The sequence below is a fragment of the Ammospiza caudacuta genome, chromosome 10 (assembly GCF_027887145.1).
Source record: "Ammospiza caudacuta isolate bAmmCau1 chromosome 10, bAmmCau1.pri, whole genome shotgun sequence".
Taxonomy (NCBI): domain Eukaryota; kingdom Metazoa; phylum Chordata; class Aves; order Passeriformes; family Passerellidae; genus Ammospiza; species Ammospiza caudacuta.
In genome coordinates this window covers 16,144,704-16,170,035 of record NC_080602.1, presented here as the reverse complement: position 1 = coordinate 16,170,035, position 25,332 = coordinate 16,144,704, and the positions used below count along the sequence as shown (strand labels likewise).

Below are 25,332 nucleotides of genomic sequence, written 5' to 3'. Positions count from 1 at the left end.
TATCCTGACTAAGAGATGAGCAAGAAAGAATGCACGGGACACCAGCTCAGCCTGCCACACGTAGATACAAAGCCACAAAACATCGGGCTGTATCTCTGTGTCACGAGAATTTTGCTCTTGACTCCAGAGATCCCAATTCCTCCTTCCAAAAGCACTCCTGGAGCTCCCCTTGGAGCTCCTCCCACGTAAACTGATGTTCTACCACTGCTTCCAGTAGGAAAGGACCACGAGCCGGCAAAGCTGTTACTATTCCTTCGCCTGGTAAAGTCGATAGGTAAAAAAAAGCTCGCTAATGTCAATGAGTATTGATCACACGCTGAGCCCTGCGGTTTTGCATCCCTCAATTCCTTTCATTTTTGCATCCCGAGCGCCTCAGGTCCCCTGTTCGCAGGCTAGATGGCAGAGCTGAGCCACGCTGGAGCGCGGCTGCACCGGGCCACAGCCGGGACACGCCTGGGGACAGTGCCACACACAGAGTGCCACACGGGGTGTCACGCACAGAGTGCCACACGCAGAGTGCCACACGGGGTGTCACGCACAGAGTGCCACACGGGGTGTCACGCACAGAGTGCCACACGCAGAGTGCCACACGGGGTGTCACGCACAGAGTGCCACACGCAGAGTGCCACACGCAGAGTGCCACACGCGGCTCCCTCTTGTGCTCCCGTTGGAGTCAGTGAGGAAAGGGCTCACTGAGTTCAATGGAAGCAGCATCCCGTTCTGGTTCCCGTGCTCTCCTCGGGTGACATTCTTTCTTGCCAATCACAGAAAGAAACGATAATGTGGTTTTACTAATTGCAAATAACAGTCTTGATTACAAGTTTTATGTGTTATACAGTTAGATTAGTTTATACCTATAACTCTACATAGTATTTGTGTAAAAATAGCTTTGGAATATTAAAATCATTGCAATAAAATACCTGCAATACAATTATTAAATGTGTTCTTTGGTAGCTAGTCGATTTTTTTTTTATGGATGGAATAGTTTTCCTTTTTTTAAATCTGAACATTCCTTAACAAACAAAGAGAATGCACTGGTTTAGGTACCATTCAAAATTTCTTTGCCTAGTTTGAACTTGTTTCGAGGCATTGCACCAGCCAAGTTCAAACAGTGAAACAGCAAAAATCACACTACCGTTCCAAGGAATTCAGACGACTCCACGCTCTGGGGGCCATGCCCTGGCACAGCCCTCTCTGGAGACCAGCCCTAAGTCCCTACCCACTGGGTGCACGCAGGATGGACACACTGACACCTCCATGGCAACTGCTGTGGCCGTGAAGAGCTGTATCCAAAGAGATGTCTGCTCAATGACAGGAAATCACTATGCTCCAAACCACTACACAGCCAAGTACGGTGAGGATGATGATGGGCAAAGGTGTGAGACCAGTGGTCTGTTCCTCTTCTCTTTGCTTTCCGTTCCGTTCCCTCCATTTCACTTCCTTCTTCCTCTCTGTTTTTTTTGCAAGTCGTCATCCTACTAAAGTGTGTGTCTTAGAACAAAGTCATAATGCAGGTGAAATAAGTCTTTGGTTTCTTTGGACTTATAAATATTTTTTTTTCAAATAGTTTTAAGTATAAACCTGCTATTTTGAGGTCCTGGTCTGTCTTTATTTTATTTATTTATTTATTTTTTAAAGCTTTTCCACCGAGGTTTCAGTTTGTGGTTATTCCTTCATGCTTTGGTACAAGTGCTTGATGAAGAAGATGAGTTGCCTGAATTGGAGCTGCCCTCGTCTTGCCACTTATCCAGACTCCTCCTCCGTGCATTCATGAAAAAGTTGCTGACGGTGCTCAGCTCCAACCCGAGCTGCTGGGAAATGGTGATTTGTAACTCTTTGGACGGACGCTTGTTCTCCTTGAATATTGCATGTAGAGTTCGACGCTGGACGTCGGTGAAGACCAGCCGAGGCTTCTTGGGCGTGTTCCCTCTGTCCTTGCCGTGCTCCTGTTCTTTCCTCTTGCACGCTGCAAGAGAGGGGAGCACAATTAGAGGGGGCTGCCAGAGCAGTGGGGGAGCACAGTGCAGGGCAAATCAGGGAAAAAGGACTGTTCATGTCAGCTTCTGAGTTTGGACAGGATGTGGGACATTTACATCTCTAACTCATTATAAACTATTACTAGTATAAGGAATAAAAGTTAGAAAATATCTTTGTTGTTGTCAAAACTCAGCAAATGCTTTTACTGAGAACTTACATTTTGATACTACCCATTAGTGCTGAGAACTATTTAATATCTCTAGGAGGTAGAGTGGAATTTCAGGGAACTCTAAAGTTAATCTTGGTCATACTTTCCACCATTATTAGCTGCTTTCAATCCATTTCTGTAGCTTTTTGTTGACTGAGAATTAAGGAACTATGAGAAAGCAGGGTGCTACTGCAGTATTACAGGCCAGATGAATTCTGAACAAAATAAATGTGTTTTGTCATGAAAAACAATGGTATAGAAAATCTTCATTTTGGAATTGCTCCTTATTTCATCTAATCATCCCTTCTTTCCCTTTGAGAATGTTATTTTGCTCTACATTAATAAAGGGTGCTTGCAATTTGCAATCTGCCTCCCAGAGCACATTCCAGGCAGGATCTGATGGGATGTGAGGGAGACTCCCAGATCCCTCTGTCAGCCTTTGACCGTGTGCCAGCTCATCTTAGCATGTTGCCAGGATAAAAGCTTCCTTGGGAGGCCAGATTCCTCCATCTCACTTTTAAAATGCTCTGAAGCTGTCTGTTTCCCTTCATTCTCTGACAATGTCCTTTAATTCTGATTGAGAGATGTGTTTCTGAAGGCAATATGAATGTTCTTTCTCTGGGTCTGTCTAGTCCTGGCTTCTGTGGAGATCAGTACTGACTACATGAAGAATTTTGTGCAGGATCTCTACTTACAGCATGATTATTGGAATGAAAACAACAAATTACTTTGCAAAGGTCCTTTCTGCAGCTTGTATTACTATCAAGAGCTGGCCCTGGCATGAGGGATTCGTTGCTCATGGGAGGTATAAAAGCAGTCATCCACCTTTTGTACCTGAGAAATGGGAACTGCACAGATCAGGAGAAATGGGAACTGCACAAATCAGGAGCCCAGAGCTGTGAGGGCTCCTTGTGCTGGCCCAGGCAGGGACCAAGGCACTGGTGGCTCAGTCCCCTCTGAGGAGAGGCTTTTGAAAATGTCCCCAGCAATATATATTCCAGCCACATACTCTCTCCTGAGAAATCACACATCAATCAAATAGACTGGGCTGCCAAGCTCACATCTCCTACAGGTATTTTTATCTGAAAGCCTTTGAAGAATACTTTGAAGTTACATCCTGACCTCTAAACCACTGTGGAGCTTCTGGGCTAAAAACCGGATTTCCTGATGCACGAGACCCTACTGAAGCCAAACTGCTGAATTCACTGTGGGGATTGGTTCCTGCTGAAATAATCTGCATCCCCACTGGAGGCTGACATGGGCAAACCAAGGGTTAAAAATGCTTTTTCAAGAATAGTCTGTTATTTTCTGCCACATATTCAGAATGAGGATACCAACAGCATTTCAGTCTTTTATTTATCTCTGACCATAATCAGAAATTCCTGGGAGAGCAGCTGCAGGAGCTCAGCTTTACAACAGCCTCAGCCTCCAGCTCTGGCTGCCCCTGCTAACAGGCTCAGGCAGAAAAGAAGACAAACCAAGTGCAGACAACATTTACTGTGCTTCATTTCTGCTCATGCTGCTTTACACCTCCCTTTCTCAAAGGCTACACAAATTCCATCTTCTGCCTAGATACTCCATCCAGATCACAATTTGTCACAAAATCCTAATGGCACAGCTAGCGTGATCCGAGTCAGCGCTGTGCAATGCTTCAGTGTGAATCACCACATCACAAATGACAGCCACAGCAGTAGGTGCAGAGCCAGCTCAATTAGTGATGGGAGCCTCTGGGGCTTCGACCACAAGCTGCTACATGAGCTCTCTGAAATAGCAGGGAATAACAAAAAAACAACCATCTATTGGGAAACTAGTTTGCATAACGCATTGTCTTCCTGAACTTGTGCTCATTTCCTGAAATGTAGTATTCCTGAACAATTATTTCCATGGAGAGTGTCCCAAGAGCTACAACATACCTTGTTCCTCAACTTTAATTGTATCAAAACCCTCTTAATTAATGCTAGTGACATCACAGAGGTAAGAAAAAATAGCTCATTACTAGGGAGAAAAAATAAAACCTATCCAGTCAATGATACAAATAAGCCTATTTTACTTTTTTTGCAACTATTTTCAGCTCTATTTCCATTAGTATTTGCCAGAGGCAGATTGAGAGCAAAAATTTCCCAACACACTCAATTGTTCGAGGAGCCCTTGCACTGCCAGGCTCAGGTTGTGAGCAGCAGGAGTGGATAGCACCTCTCATCTTCTGCCTTGTCCAGGCTCAGGAATATTAATAGCACTTAAAAATAAATAATAGTGATAATGAAAAACTGTAATAGGGTTTCCTTGCGATCGTTTTCCCTGCACTGGAGCCAATCAATTTTAATAATAAATTGTAGCTTCCAGCTCGCCAGAGAACAAATGCACACCACGGGATAAAATCTGCTCCAACAGGAGAGTGGATGCAGAGCAGGCACAGAGATGGGCCTGGCAAGGTGGGGCTGCCAGGCTGTCTGAGCCAGGCCATGCCCAGGCAGAGCAGCTGTGCCTGCTCAGGCCAGCTCCTACCCTAGTGCCAGGGCCTCCCCTAATGTCCATTGAGGTCAGAGATGTCAGCTGAAATGGTTTTTTTTTGGAAAAACACCAGAGCCTGTCCTCACAGCGATTTATCACACACTCCATCTCTCTTTTATCTTACACAGCAGAAGATAATAACAGTAATTTGCACTGATGTCCTTCTCGTGCCCCTGCCCTTGAGCACTGTGAGAGGACCCTCTCCCAGAGCACAGAACCTGGATTCAGGTGCTTTGCAGGGTGCTGTGCTCCCTGGAGGTGTGCACCTCCCCAGGACACACCTGCAGGCTCCCTGCCCTCACTGCCTGCTGCAGGAGCCCTGTTCTTTGTCTCCAGGGTGCCCCAGCTGAGCAATGCTCCATGTGATGCCTTTTGAAAAAGCCTTTAAGAAAAAAGAAAAGCAGAGGATAAAGGAAGAGTCGCCCTGACTCTGGCAGCACACGTGCAGATATGACAATGTAATATTATCAGTGCCAGAAGGAGCCTTATAAATCCAGTCCTGAACTCTGGCCTCTCCCAGTCACTTCCATCTTCCTCTGCCCTGAGCAACAGATATTTTTGACACTTGCAATTCTCCTGACACAACCCATCAATCTATTTTTGCCTCCCTTTGTTCCGTCTAAGGCACCCGAGGGATTTGCTCAAGCAAACTTGCCAGGCCCTGTGAGGTCTGTGCATGCCAGGGAGGCCCAGGAGCCTGGGCATGGAGCAGAAATGGGCTCCACCTCTGCAGCCCCACGGCCTGCTGGCACCCCCCTGCAGCCCCAGCTGCAGCTCTGCCCTGCCAGGGGTGGGAACAGGACCCTTTCCCCTATGAAAATGCACTAATTGCATCTTTAGGTCACGACAGTGAAGAGGATGTTTTGCCTACCTGTGATATAAATGGCATTATTCAGTCAGTGTAAAAGTCAAGATTATAGTAAGCTCAGGTGTTAACTCTGATGCTTGATCTAATGTTTCATCCCTAGAGGATGGATTTCTTTTTAAAATTGAAGGAAAAACCCCTGATTACTATGCATGTGGTGTGCACACACGTGCCTTGCTGTTTCTGGCAAACTCCAGTTTTCCTTTCTAAAAAAACAGAAGCAAAGAATAAAACTGGTGATGCTCTCAATAAACCTAATTTCCCATGGGTTCTCATTTGGTTTGTGAACAAAGTAAAATATCACCACAAGTTCTGCTGGCTGCTTTTCTGGAAGACTGTCACTGCAGCAGAGGGAACAACAATGGAGAATTTTACTTGGGCAAGCCCTGCCCCAAGCCCTGTGGCTGCTTTTGGTGTCAGAAGGGAACTCTCCCTGGGAGAGGCATTGCTCAGCTGGTGGCCACTGTGGTGCCAGCGCAGAACAAGCTCTGACAGGGCATGCAGGGGTGCAGACACGGAGGCAGATGGTGGATTTGGGGTCTCAGAGAGCTGTGCCCACACAGGCACAGTCAGGCCAAAGCCACCATTACTTGATGGCCACCAAGTGCCTTGTATGAGATGATGTCTTTTACCCCTCCTCCTGCAGAAGTCCTTTAGTTACCCCAACCTTGTGTGTACAGGACTGTCTTAAAGACAGTCCTTTTAGAAGTCTCTCTTTACATGTATTTTCTAATCTCTGCTGTGTCAGGTCCAGAAAGCTCAGCTACAGTCTGAACTGCATCCACCTAGGAACCCCTTTCCAAATCACCTGCTTCTAGTTTTGAAACACCACACAGTATCCAATAACGTGTGGAGAGTCAAAGCTTCACTGGTATTGACTGGAGAATATCCTGAAGGATATTCTTCTGTAGGAGGCTCTACCTTCTGGTGCAGAAAGCAGCTGTGTTTCTGCTTCCTCAAGAGCAGAAACTGCTGGAGGACTTTGGCCATCACAGATGGTTCTAATCACACTGGGTACAACAGCTCAGTGGAAACCAGTAGCCAAAAGCTTATGGTAAATTCATGGTGCCAATAACTCACAATAAAGTGTGATAAGTTGCATCCTTATCACATGAATAACACCTCTGGGGCTTGCAGAGAGACACACAAACAATAGACCTTTCCCAATTATCAAAACCTTCATATTTGGGGGCATATGAAAACAAAATAAAAGGACATAGGAGACACAGGCTACCTGAGGGTTAGATGTCCTCACATGAACTAAACCCAAGCAAATCTGTTTCACCTGAATAATAACCACAACTGCTGGGTGACATTCACTCTGGTACATCACAGTGTAGTGGTCCCCTGCACTGCCCCAGGTTCCTCAAAGGTGCTTGGGAAATGGAACCCCTCTGGAAAGGCATTCTGTGAGAGAGCCTCCACTCATGGAGGCAGCTCATAGCAGGTCACAGACAGCACTGAGGCTTGGGAGAGCATCTCCCTCAGCTCCAGCCCACTGTGGGGCAAGGCCCTGCACAGCTTTCAGGGATGAAAGTCCACCTGGGACACAGGTTGCTCCCCAAAGCTTTCTCCTGTCAAATGAAAAGAGCGTGGTCTACTCTGAAATGTAAGCCCACACTAAATTCTCTCTTTTTAATCCTGACATTATTCAGCATTTGGCACTTGTTTCTCTAGTGATTTGCATTTACACTTATTCAGGGTATAGGTGTCTCCATATGCCCAGAGATCTTCTGATCTGTGTCTCTTTTCTCTGCCATCAAATCCAAGGAATACTCTTTTGTTGTTTCATAACATCAAAAGGGATGAAAATACCTTTGTGTGTATGGGAAGCTCACAGGATGACATCACCCCACCAACATACAGATCCCAGCTGAGCCAGAACAGTAAACATCTCACTCCTGGGCACTGTATTAAAATGAGTGACCTTAATTTGCTGCCCCTGGAATAATGAAGTGAATCTTGCTGAGGAGTGCTGACTCGGCAGTTGGGATTCAGGGGTTTACACAAACTCGGTGTTGATGGATCTGCAACCGCTTCAGCAAACTGACATCACCGTTACACAATGTGGTGCTAAGTGGATCAATCAGGGGAAAGCACCTGATTTCTCTGCGATATCATTTAAAGCAAACGTTAAAATTCTTTAGCCGGCTCTTTAGTTAACCATATTAGTGTGACAAATATTTCTTAGCGTAGCATAAGTAATTAGAATTTAATCACTTAAACTGCATCTTAATTACCTCAAATGAATTGAAAGGACATTTAATAGCAAAGATTAAATTGCCTTAATGAACGATTTTTGCGACTACATCAATATTTTAACCGCGTCAGCCGGGCCCGGCCCCCGCCCCGCGCCGCAGCGGCACCGGCGGGCCCCGGCCGCGTGGGGGCGCCCGCTCCGCGCCACGGGAGCGCCGCGGGAGGAGCGCGGGGGGCCGGGTGCGCATCCCGCGGTACCGCACGGCACCGCACCCCAGCGCACGGTACCGCACCGCACGGTACCGCACCGCACGGTACCGCATCCCAGCCCCCGGTACCGCACCGCACGGTACCGCATCCCAGCCCCCGGTACCGCACCGCACGGTACCGCACCCCAGCGCACGGTACCGCACCCCAGCCCCCGGTACCGCACCCCAGCCCCCGGTACCGCATCCCAGCCCCCGGTACCGCATCCCAGCCCCCGGTACCGCACCGCACGGTACCGCATCCCAGCGCACGGTACCGCATCCCAGCGCACGGTACCGCATCCCACCGCGGGGCCCGGGTACGCATCCCGCGGTACCGCACCGCACGATACCGCACCCCACCGCACCGCATCGCGTCCCATTGCACCGCGGGCCTCCGCGCCGCATCCCATAGCACCGCACCGCATAATACCGCATCCCACCGCATCGCGGGGCTCCGCGCCGCATCACACCGCACCCCACAGCGGGGACCGTACCACATCCCGCGGCATGGCATCACATCCCACCGCACCGCGGAGCTCAGCACCGCATCCCACTGCACCGCGGGGGCCACAGCGCACCGCAGGTTCCCTCCCTAAGGCATCACAGCACGCCGAGGGCTCACGCTCCGCGCCCTGGGCTCCTCACCAAGGCACGGCATCCCGCTGGGGAGAGCCAGCCGTTCCGTTCCGCTGCACTCCGCATAGCGCAAGCCGGAAAACGCCGCCCGTTCGTGCTCTGCTCTGCCCCGCTTATGCGCCGCGCCCCGCCTACGCGGGCCGGCCCCCCGGCCGGGCAGCACCGCCCGTGCGCACCTGGCCGTGCCCTCCACGCCCTCCGCGTGTCCCGCCCCCGGCCCGCCCCGCGGGACAGACCCCGCGCCCGCCCCGCTGGCCCCGGCCCCGAGTGTGCGAGCGAATCCCCCTGTGAGCCTCCGCGGCGTTCGGGGGCTGACTCCGGCACGTTCCGCCCCCTCCCGCATCCCCAGGCAGAGACTTTGCTACAGCAGCCGAAAATTGAGTTTCTGAGCGCTGGAAACGACGCAAAAGCTTCACTGCAACATTGAGTATGGCCGGATTCACTGAAAAACTCAGGTCGTTTCTCTGGTTCCGCTCCTACAGGCTGCCGCTTCCCCGGCTCCAATTTTTTAGTTCTCCGTCAATTCCAATTTTTTCAAAATAACGAGATATGTTTCAAATAAAGGAGAAATGAGTCAGTGATGGCATAAAGGAGTTTCTCCGGCTGGGGAGGACATTAAGGAAGCCGTTTGGGAACCTGCCTGTGCGGGGGGAAACGGGGGAAAAGGGGCTGCGGGCAACTCTCCCGCCTGTGGCTCAGTTCTTACCGACGGGTTTCTAATGCGTGTGACAATGAGAGCAGAATTCTGCACCCTAAAAACATCCAAAACCTGAGCTCGGGCTCACTTCAGTGGGTTTCTGCACCCAAGAGTTTAGGAAGAGCCCCCTGTGCCATCCAATTCACTACTTTATGGGAAGCAGCAGCATTTTCAGCCCCACCAGCCGCGCTCTGCGCCCCGCGGCGCTGCCCGCAGCCCTGCGGAACAGCAGCCGTCCATCGAGCTTTAATTCCGTTTGGGCTGCACGGAAAATGTCACCACTGAGGCTTCCTATCGCCCTAAAGTGAGGGGAGGGGGGAAAGGAAAACTACTGTTCCGTTAATAAATAGTTCCTACAAATTAATCTTTCAGCATCATAAAACTGATTTCTTCTTAACCAAAACGGCTCAAGTCAGCTGCGCTTCAAAGAGAGTCTGTCAGCATCGGTCACTTCTCAGTCCGGGTATGATTAATCCAGGTAGATTTATGTCTGAAACGCGAATCTACATTTATCGATTTGATCATGGAAGCGCCCGACACGCGGCCGTGCTGGGTCCCGGTCGGTCCTCAGGAAAAGCTCCCCTCGATGCCTGCAGTCTCCAGGTGAAATTCACCAGCACCTCAGCAACGGCTCCTACTCTCCAGTCACCTCAGAACTCCCGGAGTTCTCGTCCCTCGTGTGGAGTTCATGCGGACCCTCCGGCTACAGGGGCAGGTGAGGGCTGCCCGAGGCAGAGCCGGAGCGGTGGGTTAATGCAGGTATGGGCAAAGCCAGGCACCGGAGCATACCTGGCCTATGATTTCCAGATGATTTTGTCTCAATCTGATTATCACGTTCCTTCCTGGCTATGTACAAGGCAGATCGCACAGAACCCAGCTGAGCACCCGCAGGAGCGCGGGCTCCCTACCGGTGTCACCTGCGGCGGGCACAATCCCGGTGCCACTCACCTCTCCTCTCCTCCTGGGGCACCCCGACCCCTCTGGCTCAGTTACCGTGCTGGGGGAAGCTCGCTCCCCTCTGGCCACGCAGTTCGCAGGCACTCATGCCCAAAACAGGGCCCCCGGGCTCTGTGCTGCCGGGAGCCGAGCCGCCCCCGCCGCGGGCAGCCCGTGCGCTCGGCCCGGCGCTGGCCGCAGCACCGCGGCGCTAATTGCCGGCTGCAGCTACGGACAATCGATGCGGTGCCGCTCCCCATCGGGGCCGGCAGCCGTGGGGAGGCTCAGCAAGCACCTGCGCCCGGGCGGCCTCGTCCATGAGCCGGGAGGGGCTGGCCCGGCCCCGGCGGCCGCGGGGCTCGCCCGGGAGCGGGGCGGGAGGCGGAGCTGGGGCCGGGCAGTGCCGGCGGCCGCTGTTCGTGGTGCTGAACTCCAGCAGGGCTTCACTCGTCCCGCGCGGAGCCAGCCCGGTGGCGGCGCGGGGCCCTCCGCTCACAGCGCTCCCCGCCGCTGCCCGGTGCCCGGTGCGGGCGGGTGCCCGGTCCGGCGGGGCCGCTCCCGCCCGCTGGCCGTCAGTAGATGGCGCAGAACCCCCGGGAACCGAGGGGCGACCGGCGATGGCTGCGGACGGCGCGATGGCCCCGGCGGGTCGGGGCGGGCACCGCGCCCGCAGCCCGGCTGTGTGACCCGGGGCGGCCCCGGCGGCACCCACGGGCGGCACCAGCCCTGATTTGAGGCTGCTGGATTCAAACGGCAGCGAGGGTGGGAGCGGGCACGGCCCCGGGTGCCGCCCCGCCACGCGGCGCTAATTAAAACAAACAAACAGCGGCGAACGCACGCACGAACACACGGCGGGGTCGAGCAGCGCCGAGGGGCGGGGGCTGTGCCAGGACGGGCCCGGCCCGGTGCGGAGGAACGCGGCTCGCCCGGCCCCGCTCCTCCTCCCGCTGGGCAAACATTAACGAAGGGCAAACGCGGCTGTAAATCAATCCCGCCGAAGGACACGGCCGGCAAACAAGCGCGCCCCAGCGCTGCCCCGGCTGTGCACCGGGCACGGCTGCTCCGGGCGCTCTCCCACCCTCCGATCCCTCCGGGTCCCTTGCCTCGGCCCAAGCAGCAGCAGCGCGGCCGCTGTCACGGCCCGAGGTGCGCCGAGCCAGGCCCGAGCTGTCCCGTCCGGGCGGCCCGCAGGGTCGGGAGGGGCAGGGCCTCTCCCCCGGGCCCGGTCCGCGCTCGGAGTGTCGCCGGTGAAGGCCCCGGTCGATGCCCCCCGCCTCCCTGATGCAAACGCCTTTATGCAAAGTGCCCGCAGGGTAAATATTAAACAGCCCCTAATGAGGCCACCGGGGCCGGGGCGGCCCAGACCTTCCCGGTGCGCTCGGGGGCGGCGGCGGGCGAGAAGTGCAAACGGCGTCATTAGATTTCATATTTAATGTGGAAAACGCTCTGATTACTCCATCGATTTCTTTACAGTTAATTTGGCGAGAATTTCTCGCCGGCTTCCCAAGGCTTCAGCTTAGCCAGGATTCACATCGGGAGGGAGAAAGGAGAAGAGGAGTGGAGGAAAAGAGGTGCAGCTATGAAAAATAGCAGTCAGGTCGCGGGCAAACATGGAGCAGCTTTGGAGGGACGGGCTGTCCCCTCCTGAGAGCCGCGGGCGAGCGCGGGGTCCCCTCGGTGCCTCCCGCTGCTGCCCCGCTCGGGGAGCCCCACGGGGAACCTTCGGGACGAGCCCGCTCAGAGGGCGCACATGGCGAAGGACAACCTCCGGCAGTGGATTCTAAAGAACCTCGGGCTCCCTTACACCCCTCTGGCGCCTTCACAAATTGTGTTTCTGCCGCGTTTTCCCCGGGCGCTACCCTTCCTCCCGAGCGAGGCCGGCGGGCAGTCGCAGCTCCAACAATGAATGGCTCGAAGCAGATTATTTTTTCCTGAACAAGACAAAGTCGCGGTTTTTTCTTCCTTTATCCTCTCCTGTTTCCTCTTTCTTTCTCACACACATGGGAAAAAATCCAACAAACTGAGATGAATTCAGCCTCAAATCCCAGCAGGCTGCAGAAGGGATGTACTTTTTCTTTTAATTGTATTTATTTTTTCGGCTCCCTTCACAGCCCTTCCAAATGTCAATGAAGGCGAGAGAGAGGGAGGGAAAACTAATAGAGAGACAGTCAAATAGATAAATATTCAGTGATAGAGAGAGAGTGGGACAGACAAAGGAAAAAAGAACAGAGAAGAGAAGGGAGATGGGATGAATAAGATGGAGGCTGGAAGAGGTCAGCTTTGCAATTAGCAGTTCTGCTTACATTTCAAGAGACAGCCCAGGAAGTGTCAAGACCTCAATCCTGCTTCCATGTAACTACCAATTTTTCTTCTATTTGTCGGAGCTTCTGTAATCTGGGAGGTAGGAATCCCCCAGGGACGGCTGGAAGGGGCAAATACTCAAGATAAAGTGCAAGGCGAGACCGCGAGGCCTAAAATAAGCAGGCTGCATCCCCCTCACTGCCTCCCGGTTGTTGTCTGCAGGAAATCAGAAAGGGAAGAAATGAAGGCGGCTCTGGGTATTTATCCACCTGATAATTCTCTAAACGCCCGGGAGTGAGTTATAATTTGGACGTGAAATTTAATTTGCGTCGGCCGCAGTAATTTATGTTATTTTGAATTGATGTTCATACATCAATATCAATCGGGGCAGATTTTTACCACTTAGTAAGATCATCACACATTTAAAACCTGCACAAAATAAAATCGATACTTTATGCATTTACAACCGGCAGCGCGGCGCGGAGGGGCGCGCAGGCTGCGCGGGGCGGGGCGGGGGCCCCGGCACCGCCCCACGGACAGGGACGCAACTCTATGCAAATGCCACGTGCTGCCGGAGCCCGGGTGGGCAGCGCCCGGCGAGGCCCGGAGCCCCCGGTACGCGGGGAGAGCTGTGCGGGCCCGGCCCGGAGCCCCGGTACGCGGGGAGAGCTGTGCGGGCCCGGCCCGGAGCTCCCGGTACGCGGGGAGAGCTCAGCGGGCCCGGCCCGGGGCCCCGGTACGCGGGGAGAGCTGTGCGGGCCCGGCCCGGGGCCCCGGTACGCGGGGAGAGCTCAGCGGGCCCGGCCCGGAGCCCCCGGTACGCGGGGAGAGCTGTGCGGGCCCGGCCCGGAGCCCCGGTACGCGGGGTATGCTCTACATCCCGACCCCCCCGTGCTGCCAGCCCCTCTCGGCCCCGGAGAAGCCGTTTCTGTGAGGTGCCAGCTTTGGGGTTTCATCGGAAAGGGAAGGCGGAATAATGAGGCTTTGTCTCTCTAACGGGATTACCGGGATCCGTTTATGAGAGGGCAGCGCTGAGGTGGCTGGAGAAAGGGGCGGTCTGGGGGCAGCAGCGAACAATGGGACCCTCCGGACCCGGCAGCTGGGCAGAGCACGGCCGCCTCCCTCCTTCCCTCCGTCCCTCCGTCCCCCCCGGCCTGCAGCCGCCGGGGCTGGCAGAGCTCCCCGGCCGGCAGCGCCAGGGAAGGGATGCCAGCAGGCTCCGAATCGAGGGGTTGTTTCCAGTATCGATCTATGCAAATGAGCGGAGATTCAGGTCGACCAAATTGTCGTAAAAACACGCTCCAAATCGAAGAAAGTTCGCCTTAGCAATCGTTACGGGGAGATTGGAAACACAAACTCCATCCTCTCTCGTGGGTAGCACCAGCAAGACGAGGGTTTTTCGCTGGTGGGGTGGCTGCTGAGGGAGGGAAGGCGGAAAGGGCAATTTCTGAGACCTCAGACCTTTGAAACCGACTCGGCAGGAGTGGAAGCCAAAGAGAGCAACGTCCTCCACCGGCGGGCACCTACGGGCCAGCTACAGCGGGGAGGGAGGCCCTGCCCCGGACCCTTCCTAGCCCTGCTTTAGGTTTCTGGAACAAGGCGGTTGACTGAAAACAGGCACGGAGCACGGGGGTGGCCCAGCCGCGTCCCTGCACACCCGGGGAACGCTCGCAAGTTCTCACCGTCTCGGTAGTCGAAAGCGCAAGACCCGTTGAGCTTTTGAAAGGAGAAAGATTTGGCCCTTCCCTTATTTTTGTCTGTGAAACGGATCAGTGACCCTGTCTCCAACTCGGATTGACTGTCTTGCGTTCTCCAGGGACAAATTAATGGAGACCTATCACTTAATTAACAAACCCTCACTCACGGTATATTAAAGCCGGGCTCTGCACCCGGAGCGCAGACGGGAGGGTTGGGAGGCAGTGGCAGGGCACAGGTCCGGCCCGGAACGGCCATCTCTGAGCAGACAATACGGGACCCGCTCAGGAGCGCCCCGGGCAGCGGGGCAGCGGAACCGCGACACGGCCGGTTCGTGTCACGGAGAGACATGCAAGCGAAACTCACAGTGCGCGGCCTAATGATAACTACAACCAGTTAAAAAAAATGAAATCGAACGAATTTAGCCACCATCATTTCTCAGGCACCGCTCACCCGCCGGGCTCGGCTCATTCGAACCAAACGCGTGTCCCAGCTCACCCAGCCCCAGCGGGACGCGGGCCCCGAGCCCCGCCGCGACCTGAGCCCACCGCCCCCGCACAAAGCAGGGGCACCGACTCCTCTCGGCGGGCATTACCGGGGCTCCCCCGCACCCCGTCCGCGGGCCCGGTTCAGCCGCCAATTCCAGCATTTCCGCCTCGCCCTCCGCGCTCCGGGCAGCGCTGCCGCCGGCCCGAGCGGCTTTCGGCGGCGTCCCGTTACCGAGCGCGCTGGGCGATCTCCTGCCCGCGGCAAGGGAGCCTGGCCCGGGGAACGGGGAGAGCCGGGGCGCCGCACTGCGCTGCCCGAGCCCCGAGCCCCGGCTCGGCTTTGTCTGAGGAACAGGACGGTGCCGGCGCACCGAGCAGGGAGAGGGAGGGCAAGGGAGAGAAATGGAGTGGCGGAACGGGGATCGGTGCTGCTCTTCAGGGACGGGCAGGGACCGGGGCGGCCTGCCCAGGCCCGAGGCCCCGCTCTGCCGCTGCCGTGCCCCGAACACCCCGCAGCGGGCTCACCTGCAAGCCGCAGAGCAGACATCCGCTGAAACTCCGGCTCCTGGAGCCACTTCCACATTCTGCGGAAGGTCTCCCGGCCGGATTTGAGCTTGCTCCAGGGCTTGGGGTTCCTCAGCAGGTCTGAGAGCGTCCCTTGAGAGCGGCACAGCACCCTCTGGGCGAAGATAGCCTGGGGGATGCTGTACCGCTTGAGCTCGGTGGTGATCCTCTGAGCTACTTCTTTGGTATTGATTTCTTCCATTTGCCCTGAATTACTTCCACTGTTGACCTGCGAACCAGTTACAGAAGGGTTTTGCTCCCTGGCAGAGCCCAGGATCTGCCCGTGGCTCTGGGCATTCAGGTGGGCATGGGGGTGGTGTGGGATCCCGTTGATAGGCACCATGCCAGCGGAGGTGGGGGTGAGGTGTTGGTCGCCATGCCTGGCTAACATGGCAGGGTGGTGGGCTTCAAATCCGTTTGGGGTGAGCATTTTCTCGGCGGGCATAGTGGCACTGGGATGAGCGTAGTGGGGCAGCCCTTGCTGGGAGTTGTGGATGCTCCCCAGGCCCGATCCAGACAACGGAGAGAGGCTCTGCCCCATGCCGGTAACATCCTTGTGGTAGGGGGTGTAGAGATTGTTCATAGACGCCAGACCCCTCTCGTCCCGCATGAGCGTGAAGCTGCCGCTCACGTTGCCCGGTATCCGCTGGTGGGGATGGTGATGGTGGTGATGGTGGTGGTGGTGGTGAGGGAACTTGTCCGAGACCGTCGAGATGGGAGGTAGAGGCTGCAGAGGGGTTAACGTGGTGTAGGTGCTGCTCATGCTCATGCCGGGGGGTGTCTCGCAGGCCATGGTCATGGTGGGGTGCAGAGGGCCGGTCAGGGCGTGCTCGGGCGGCCGGTGGTGGTGGTGGTAATCGCCGCCGTCGAGGATGGACGCCATGCCCATGGAGCGCGGGTGGGCCGGCAGGTGGCTGCCGCGGTGGGCCACGGCGCTCCGGTGGTGGGGGCTGCCGCTCATCAGGTCGGCGGCGGCGGGCACCGGCTCATGGCTCACCCCGTGCAGATCGCCGATGTTCTCCATCGCCAGCTGCGCGTTCATCGTCGGCCGTGCGGGCGGCGGGACCGCACATCTATCTGGTGGGCGGCGGGGCGTCCCGGAGCTCTTGGCGGCGGCCGGTTGCTCCCGCGGGCCGGCGGCGGCGGGCGAGCGCTGCGGGCTGGTGGCGGCGGTGCTGCTGCTGCTGTTGCTGCCGGGGCTGCTGGCTTTTTCCCGGTTTCGGTTGGTTCTTTTTTTTTTTTTTTTTCTTTTAATTTTTATTTCGTGGCAATGTATTTATTTGTTTTTTCCCGCTGCTGGCTGGCGCCGCCGGGCCGGTCCTAGGGCCGCCGCTCCCTCAGGCCGGGCCCCGCAGCCGCGGCCGCGGCGGGTGTGTGGCCGCGTCCCTCGCCATCCCCAGCCATGGCTCTGTCTCTGTCTCTGCCCCGCGCTCCGGCTCCGCTCCGTGCTGCAGCGCCGCCGCCGCCCGCACCGCGCATGCGCGCGGCGCCCCCGCCCGCCCCGCCCCGCCCCGTGACGTCAGCGCCGCTATTAAGCGGGCGAGCCCCGCGCGACGGCGCCCAGAGCTGGAGGTGCCGCCGCTGCTGCCCCGGGCCCGCGGCCCCCGCCCCGGGCACAAAGGGCCCAGAGCCCGCCCCCGCTGCCGGCCAGGGACACCCGCCCCGCCCCGCCCCTTCGGTGACTCCGCGTTTTCCGTGAGCGCGGAGCCTCCTCACCGGGAGCTTCCGGAGGTGACACCGGACCGCCCTGCCCCGCGGCGCCCCCGGGCCGTGCCCCCCCGGGCCGTGCCCCCCCGTGTCCCCCGCACTCCCCGCCGTATGTGCCCACGCTGTCCCGGTATCGCTCCTCTCAGGTGCCCTGCGGGGAAACTTCCCGTTGCCCGGCCCGGGGATGGGCGGTGGGAGCCGCACGGCGCCGCGTCCCGGGGCCGGCCCCGCGGCTCCGCTCCCGCAGCCCTGCCAGGGGTGCCGCGGGTCCGGCCGGGCGGTGCGTGGGGAGGGACGCCCCCCTGCAGCCCCCGCCGGGACCCCGGGCGTGCCCGGCAGTGCAAGGCGAGCATATGTCCCGAGGCGCCCAGCAGCCGGACATGCCGCTGGTTTTCTTTTATTTTTTCTTCAAAAAGAAAGAAAAGGAGGCGGAGGAGAAAGAACAAGCGAGCTCACCCGCCGGCCCCCCTCGTTAGCTAAGGTGCCTTTATGCTGGAAGAAAGGGCAGATGTGCCTATTGTTCGCCCATTAACAATAACGAACCACGCCGGGCAGAGTGCAGCGTGTGCGCGGCGCCGAGCGGCGGGAGGGACGGGCCGAGCCGAGCCGAGCCGCGGGGCCGCAGCCGGGCGGCACGGGGCCGGCAGCGCACAAAGGCCCCCGCCGCTTCCCCCCGCTCCGCTCTCGGGGACCGCGGTGTCTCTCGACACCCTGCGGAGCCGCCTGTCCCTATCGTCCCCGTGGCCAGGCCCGGGGACAGCGAGCAGATCTGCGCCGCGCTGGGGCTCGGGCCGGGCCCCCGGTGTCTTTTCCATGGAGCGGGGATAGGAGCTGAGCACCTGTCCTGGCAAAGCCCACCGGCGGCGCGCAGAGCCGCTGCGTCCCGCGGGACCCGCGCAGGGCTCTGTGCGGGGTCATTGTCACCGTCCCGCGTTCCGCTGAGAGCTCCGAGACCCCTTCCTTTGCAAGAGGCAGGAGCCGCTGCCAGCGGTCCCCGGGGAACGCAGGGACAGAGACAGGAGCCGCTCCTGGGGCAGGGTCCCCATGGCTGCCAGCTGAAAGCAGCACCTGGGGTTACTTTTCTCGGAGTTATTGCCATAACTTTAGTGACAGGGCCTGCGGAGAGTCCCCTCGTTGCGAGGGCAATGGCACGGCTCGGGGTCCCGTGGGGTCTCACTGTTCTCCGGTTCACCGAGGCAGCGAGACCCCTGGCCCCGCGCTTTGAGCCCAAAGCACCGCACCGGCGGCCTCGGCTCGTAGCCCCACGGCCGGAGCCTGGCCCCGCTCCGTCCCTGCTGCCCGTCCCCACGCCTGCGGGAGCAGCTGCGCCCCCGCCGCGGGGTGCGGACCGTGCCTCGCACCGGAGCGCCTGGCCCGGCCTCCCGCACCCCCGCCCCGCAGCGGGACCCGGAGCTGAGCGGAGCCCCCGGTGCCTCCCGCACTCCCGGGCGCTCACGGGACCGTGCCCCCAGCGTGGGGAATGCACCGGGACCGGCCCCGAGCGTGGCTGCGGGCTCACAGCCTGCGTGTGCCTGTGCTCGGAGATCAAAAATCACCAGGCGCTCGGAGGCTCGCAGGAAACTTTCAGAATCTCAACTATCCTCTGTGTCTGTGGTGCGTGTATGGCCCTGCAAGCGAGTATACTTTTCGCCTCTGTAAATTCAGAATTTGCACAGCGGTTTTATGTATTTCCTGAAATTAACACACATACACACATACATACAACCACTTTTAAGAATTCTGAGCTACTGAACCCCGTCTCCGAAAGAAATCAATTGCTCACTACCGTTCATTTTCCCTGGGTGCAAGGAGTTCCCCGTATTTTATTTTGTGCAAAAAAAAATCCCATGTACAGATCCCGCACTGTTGCTGCCACCCCAGCCGTCCCCATCCTAAACGCTTCCACAACTCTCTAAATTTTTGTAACTTTGACGCTGACAGTGTCTCCATTTCTGATAGCAAGGAATAGATAAGGAGATGTATATCTGCCAAAGAAGAAAAAATAAACCTGAAACCTAATCAATGATCTCAGAAAATGTTTAGGATGAAATAAAATAAAATACAATAGAATACAAAATTAAAATGCAATAAAATACAGTAATAAAATAATCGAGAACGTTTTGAGCCCGAAGTGAACAGCTGTGATTGTTTCCCAAGCCAACGCAAGGTGATGTCACAGATCTAATCGAAACATTGTCAGCTTCTTCATTATCAATATCTGTACACAATTTACAGTTTAATTAAAAATATTTAATCTCAGTGTATTTAGCGATTAGTTATCAAAGCAAACGTCACAGCGAATATGTTACTTCCTCGAGTTTGTAGGAAATTGCAACATCCAATTTTTCTTCAAGAAATGAGTATAAACCCGACCGCTAACAATTTGGAGAGTCCTGTGACACGCCGGCCTCCGTCGAGGTTAAATCTCTAGCCTTAGAAAAGAGTGACCGTACAAACGCACCCAGCTCCCCCCAGCCCTACATGCATCTTTTATTTTTAAAATCTTTTTTCCGTTACTCTGGGCTGACCCAAGGACGAAGCGGCTCCGGCGCGCAACAGCCGCGGGCGCGGAGGACAGAGCAGCATCTGGGCCCGACCGCCCCGGTCCCGTCTCAGCCGCAGGGTGCCCCGGGAGCCCGCGATGGGCTCGCAGGAACCCGGGACAGGGCAGACGAGGCCGGCACACTCCCCGCATTCTCTCTTCTCCGCCGTCGGGGTGCCGTGCGTGGGCTCCCCTCGTCGCGGAGCCGGCGCGGTTCCCCCGCGGAGCTTCCCGCCCCACTGGCGAAGGGCGAGCGCCGGGGAGAGCTCATTTCGGTGCGCTAATCAATTACTGCTTGTGCAGTCAAGTACCATATATTTAACAGAATAATCGTTACCGCCCTTAAGTCTTTATTTGATCAGCAGATACTCGGAGCGGACTTAAAACGCAACTTTGCTTGTTTGAATTGCGTGGCGTGTGTGTGCTTTTTAAATCCGAGCTAATGACACCATGAAACGGCCGTAATCTCCCGCCTGACGCCAGCAAACACCGCGCGGGCACCGGGGCCCGCCCGACGTGGCGGCCCGGCCGGGGCAGCGGCCACAGCGCGCTGCAACCGACCGGACACAATTGCTTTTCTTCCCTTTTTCTTTTCTTCTCTCTCTCTTTTTTTTTTTTTTTCCTTTTCCTTTATTTTCTTTTTTTCCCCTTTAATTTATTTTTATTTGTATTATACTTTTCCACTTTGATTTTCTTTTAATAGCGTGTTAGGGGGCTGCCGCCGCCCGCGCCCTCCGCGCCTCCTGTGCGGTGACAGCTTGCGGCACCGGGTCCCCTCGCACGGGGAGCGTGTCAAAGGTGACGCTCGAAGGCTCCCAAAGCCAACAGCTGCCGGGGGGGATTAACTTTTCCAGACTTTCCCCTGTCGAGCTTCTTGGAAACTTGCTTGGCGACAAAAACATATACATCTGTCGGGGGCAGGCAGAGAACAGAGGGCTGCGCCGGCCGGGGCAGGTGGGGGAGGGCCTGGCTTTCAGGGGAAGCTGCGGCGCGGCGGGGGCTCGCTGCGGGTGCCCGCCGGGGGGGTCCTGCCCTTCCCCTCTCCCCCGGGCCCGACTTCTGCCCGAGGGGAGCCCCGCGGAACCCGGGGTCGGCAGCGCGGGGGCTGAACTCGCTCCCAGCCGGCCCCTGCCACCCGCCTAAGGGCGCTGGGCTCTTCCCTTCTCCCCTCTGGAGCCCCACGGTGGGGTCTGGCCGGCCGAAGGACGCGGAGCTGGGAGAGGGCACCGAGCGAGCCCGGGCGCTGCCCGGCCGAGCCGCCGCGATCCCTCTGCAGCCGCGCTCTCCCGCACCCCCCGGAGCAAACCGCAGCGTTTGTTAATGAAGGAACTTATGGAAGATTGCAAAACACCGTAAATAATTTAGCATTGTATTTCAGGAAAAAAAAATAGCTTTCTTAAATCATCTCCTCAATATAACTTGCAGACTTACAGTATGGCCCTGGTAAGTCTAAATTTTTAAAGTAGCAATACTCAAAGAGACAGAGATGTCTGTATTAATTATTTATCCGCTGGTGCCTTCCTTCGTTTCTAACTTATTATTAATTAGGCGCCTCTAGTCTTTCGCAGAGAGCTCCACAGAGCCAGTTGCAGCTTTAAATATGAATTAAAAGCAAATCCAAGCTACTGTAATGCGAAAATTATTCCGTGTCTTCTATGGCAGAGATGAATAGCTGCGCAAATCAATACTGTGAAGCTATGCTCCAAACGACAGGGTTATTGATAGCTTATATTAATGATGTTAATGATGGAAAAAGGAAAACAAGAACCCGACCAACTTATAAACTTTTTATCTGCTGAAAACCCCGCAATCAAGAGGACAGGAGCATGAATTAAGGGGGCTGCAGATAATAAGAACATTATTTATGAAACCGGATAAATGACTTCTGATAGTTTGATGCGTTTGAACTCTACACTGCCGCCTTCTCGGAGGCAGGCTGGGACCGGCGGGGCGCTGCCCCTCGCCGGGGCGGCCCCGGGCCCCAGGGGATGTGCGATCCACGCACAATCCACGCACGGTACACGCGGTGGCGGCGCGGCGGGCGGCACCCCTGGGCCGTGGATCCTGCGAGGATGCCCGGGAAAGCCGCAGGGAAACCCTCCCGGGGCCAAAGGACGCTCTCCTCACGGGCACCGCCGCCAGCTGTGCCCGGCGATGGCCTGCGGAGCGTCCCCAGCACGGCCGGGCAGAGCTGGGGGCACGGGAGGAGGAGAGAGGGAAGGAGCCGCGCTCCTCCTCCCCTGCAGCCACCGCCCACGGCGCTCCGCGACCCGCGGGGCCGGGCCGAGCCTCACCCGCCGAGCCGGGGTTCGCGGGCAGGAGCTGCCGGCGGGTCCGGCCCGGCCCGTCCCACGGCGGGACACTGCTGCTGCCCCGGTGCTGCCCCGGTGCTGCCCCGGTGCCCCCTCCCCTCACCGGGCCGGGCCGGGAGGGCCGCGGGGGCGCCTGCCCTCTCCACCGCCCCTCGCCCCACGGGTACCCACAAACAGGAGTGATCCTCGGGGTCACAGCGGCGCGGGCTGTCCGAGCCCACGGATGGGGACACAATGGGGATCAATAGGCTTTGGGGAACGCTATTCTTCTGGGTCATTACTCAGGGAAAGGTGCAGTTAAATCCCCGGGGTGCACGGAGGTGATGCTGTGCCAGGCCCGGGAAGGGCACCTGGCCGCGCAGGCAGCACGTGGCGCCGAGCTAGCAATTAAGGCAGGGACACGTTTTAATCTGGCAGCGCTGCTCGCAGCGCCCTGGGTTCTCAGCTGAGATCTTTATTAGTTACATGTAGGAGCGAATATAGTCCGTCACTTTTTTTTTTTTTTTATCCTTTTCTCCCCTTCCGCGGACGCCAGACAGAGGGTTCTGTAAAGTCTTCGCCTTTGTAATTATTCGTATTAGACATTTTCCCATGCAATGCTCTTCCTTTGCTTGTCCTAGCGCATTTTATAAAATTCTTTGTCTAGATGCCGTCTCAGATATACATGATCAATCTCATAGATAATTTCCCCCGTACTTTAAAAACCTAATGGTTTAAGAAATATTTTTAAAAATATATTTTTGTAATTATTATTTTTTAAAAAAGCTTCCACCAGAAGAAAGTCGCACTTGTTTCCAAAAACAATTCACAGCAGATAGTGTAGATATCACTTAATTCCTACAGAAATCAATGTGAAAATTAGATTTATTGGCTACTTACATTGTTAAAAATGACAAAGTGCTCCCTTTTATTTTCATAAAACCACAGAAGACCGAAAATCATTTAATAAAGAATCCACCTAGTTTAATTTCACTGTAGGTCTCTTGCATCGAAACCAATTCTTCGAGCCTGTCCCTCATAAACCTGCCTTCTATTCTAGTATTAAGAGCAAAAATAATATTCTCAAAGAGAGTTAAAATAGTAGCATTTTTTTGCTGGCTGAAAAACCTTTCACGCCGTTAGCTGAAAGGGGTCATGTAAATAGGATCTGCGTTTCAAATCGTTCGGTGTTCTCTACTAGCCCCAAAGATTTGGTGATTTCTATTTGTATTTTTAAAAACAAAATTCCCCTTTAAAAAATATTTAATTAGTGTATTTCTAAGAAACGGGAGGGACAAGAGAAGAGGAGAGCGAAGGGCCGGCGCTGCGGCGCTGCCGGGCGTGTGGCGGCCGAGGCGGTGCGGGGCCGGCGGCGCGGCCGCTTCTGCTCCCGGTACTTGTTGGGTTTGGCTGCGAGGGAACGGAGCGGCGGGCAGGGGCGGCGGGCAGCCCCCAGCCTCGGGCAGCCCCCGAGCTGTGGGCATCCCCGCACCCCGGCCGCTCCGCAGGGCCCGGCGCAGGCTGGGGTAGCGCTGCCTTCCCCCCGAGCCCTGCTGCCCTCTCCTCGGCAGGGCCAGGCCGGGGGGAGCGCTCCGGGCCGTGCCGGGGGCTCGGGCAGCGCCCGCCCTCCGTCCTGGCCGCTACGCGGCACCGCGCCTAACGCCGCCGGGATTTAGGATCCGCGCCCCGGCCTGGGAGAGCGTCGATAAAATTCTGCGTATCAAATAAGCAATCATTTGTTGTGGTTACGTGTTGGGTAATGAAAGATGTTAGCAGGATCAATAAAAATGAAAACACTTTTACTTACATCTTGAATTACTGTTTTAAGGAGTGAGCTGTGGTGATGCAACAAACCAGAGAAAGATCTACAACCATCAAATGTCTTCAAATGAAATCAAAATGAACGCGTGTCACCCTGGGCTCAGCCCGGCCCCCGGCCGAAAGCTCTCCCTGTTCGTGCACCTTGCGAGGGCAGGGCCGACCCGGGCCGGGCCCGGCTCCCCTTGGCGGTGTCATCCCACCGCGTCGGCTTATTTCTATTTCGAAAGAAAAACTGAGCTATCTTCCGGGGTGTCTAAAGGTCAAATAACAGGTCGTAGCCCGAGGCAAATGGGAATTTTAGAGGGACGAGAAGCCAGCCAGCTCCACGGCATCCTAAAAACTTTCCCTCGGAGGCCGCTAAATAATAAAATATCTACGCATCTCTATGGTTTATCCCCCGCGTACAGCGAGCCGGCAGGCACACGCTCGGGCATCCGTGCGACTGGGCTGTGCAGCGCACGAACCTGCGGAGGAACCTGCTCGCAATCGATCCCCCGACCCGCAATGGCTGGCGCAGCGCTGCTTAGCCCGGCTGAAATAAAAGCGGGGCCCTTATTAGCAGAAAATTATCGGCATCGATTTCGGGGACATTCACGGTGAATTTAGCAAGGAATGGCCCCAAACATGGAGGCTGCCGGTGCTCCGGGACCGCTCCCGCTCTCGGACGCGCCGGCGGGCAGCGGCCGCAGCCTGCGCGGGGCTGCGCGGCGGCGGAGCGGGTGCGGAGCAGCCCGGTGCCTACGCGCGGCCCCCGCGCAAGGAGCGCGGGCCGCTCTGCGGGTGCGGAGGCTCCGGACGAGGCTCCCTGCCCCGCCTGCGCGCACCCCGCTCCGCGGGCGCCGCTCGGGCCCCGCTCCGCCGTCGCTGCGCGGCCGCGGCCGCCCCGGCGCGCCCCGCCCCGCCCCGCCCGCCGGCCCCGCCGCCCGCGCCGTGCCCCGCTGGGCACGCTTACCCCGCGTCCGCCGCACGCCGCCGGGACGGCCATCCGCTGCGGGCTCGCCTCCTAGATTGTCCCTAGGAGGAGAAAACTCAAAGTAAAAAAAAAAAAAAAATTCTATCTGCATAATTTCAAATGAGAACGAGAGGAAGAAAAAGAAGAAGAAGGGAAAAAATGAAAAAAAAAAAAAAAAAAGGCAAACGCCGCGGCTGCCACGCCAGTCCCATTTAAAAAAATAAAGCACCAAACCCTCACAAGGTGTAGGAGAGATCTTTTATTGGACTAACTTAAACGCAAGAATTTACAGCCAGAATTACACGATCTTCATCAGCCCAACAGGCACCAGAGGCAGAGGCACAGGCAGCAATTTGTGTATTCCCTGGGTCTGCACGAGCTGAGATGGTTTTGGTGGAGAAAGGGGATGGGAGAGAGGATGGACCCTCTTTCCCTCCAAAGAGCCTCAGTTTGTTGCTCAGGTAAAAATAAAAATAGGAAAAAGAAAAAAGAAAAAGCCACAACGAAAAATCTCTTCAGCGCCCCATTTTGCTCCATCTTTAAGTCCAGTTCAGGATCAATTCCTTCCCTTACATCCCCAGCCATAAGCCAACAGCTTCCAGCTAAACCTTTTAAAGGTTAAAAGGAACAAAAATAGAAATAATAATCAAGGTTTTTTTCTTCTCCTCCTGCTTGTAGGACAGCGCATTTTGGT

At 56.4% G+C, this 25,332-nt stretch overlaps 1 protein-coding gene across 1 annotated transcript; it reads right to left on the bottom strand.

Moving 5' to 3' along the window:
- Positions 1 to 612: 612 nt before the first annotated feature.
- ONECUT1 (one cut homeobox 1) lies at positions 613 to 16,441 on the bottom strand. Its single transcript, XM_058811581.1, has 2 exons — positions 15,287 to 16,441; positions 613 to 1,966 (listed from the first exon to the last, which is right to left on the bottom strand). Exons 1-2 carry the CDS (start codon positions 16,365 to 16,367, stop codon positions 1,674 to 1,676), a joined length of 1,374 nt encoding a protein of 457 aa, XP_058667564.1. The 5' UTR covers positions 16,368 to 16,441; the 3' UTR covers positions 613 to 1,673.
- Between the last annotated feature and the right edge of the window lie 8,891 nt (positions 16,442 to 25,332).

Bases quoted from the DNA above. Each gene is read 5' to 3' on its own strand.
- ONECUT1 (XM_058811581.1), bottom strand. From the start codon at position 16,367: ATGAACGCGCAGCTGGCGATGGAGAACATCGGCGATCTGCACGGGGTG. The intron at 1,967-15,286 runs GTGAGCCCGCTG...CCTCTCTTGCAG, and splicing joins GTCTGCTCTGCGGCTTGCAG to CGTGCAAGAGGAAAGAACAG.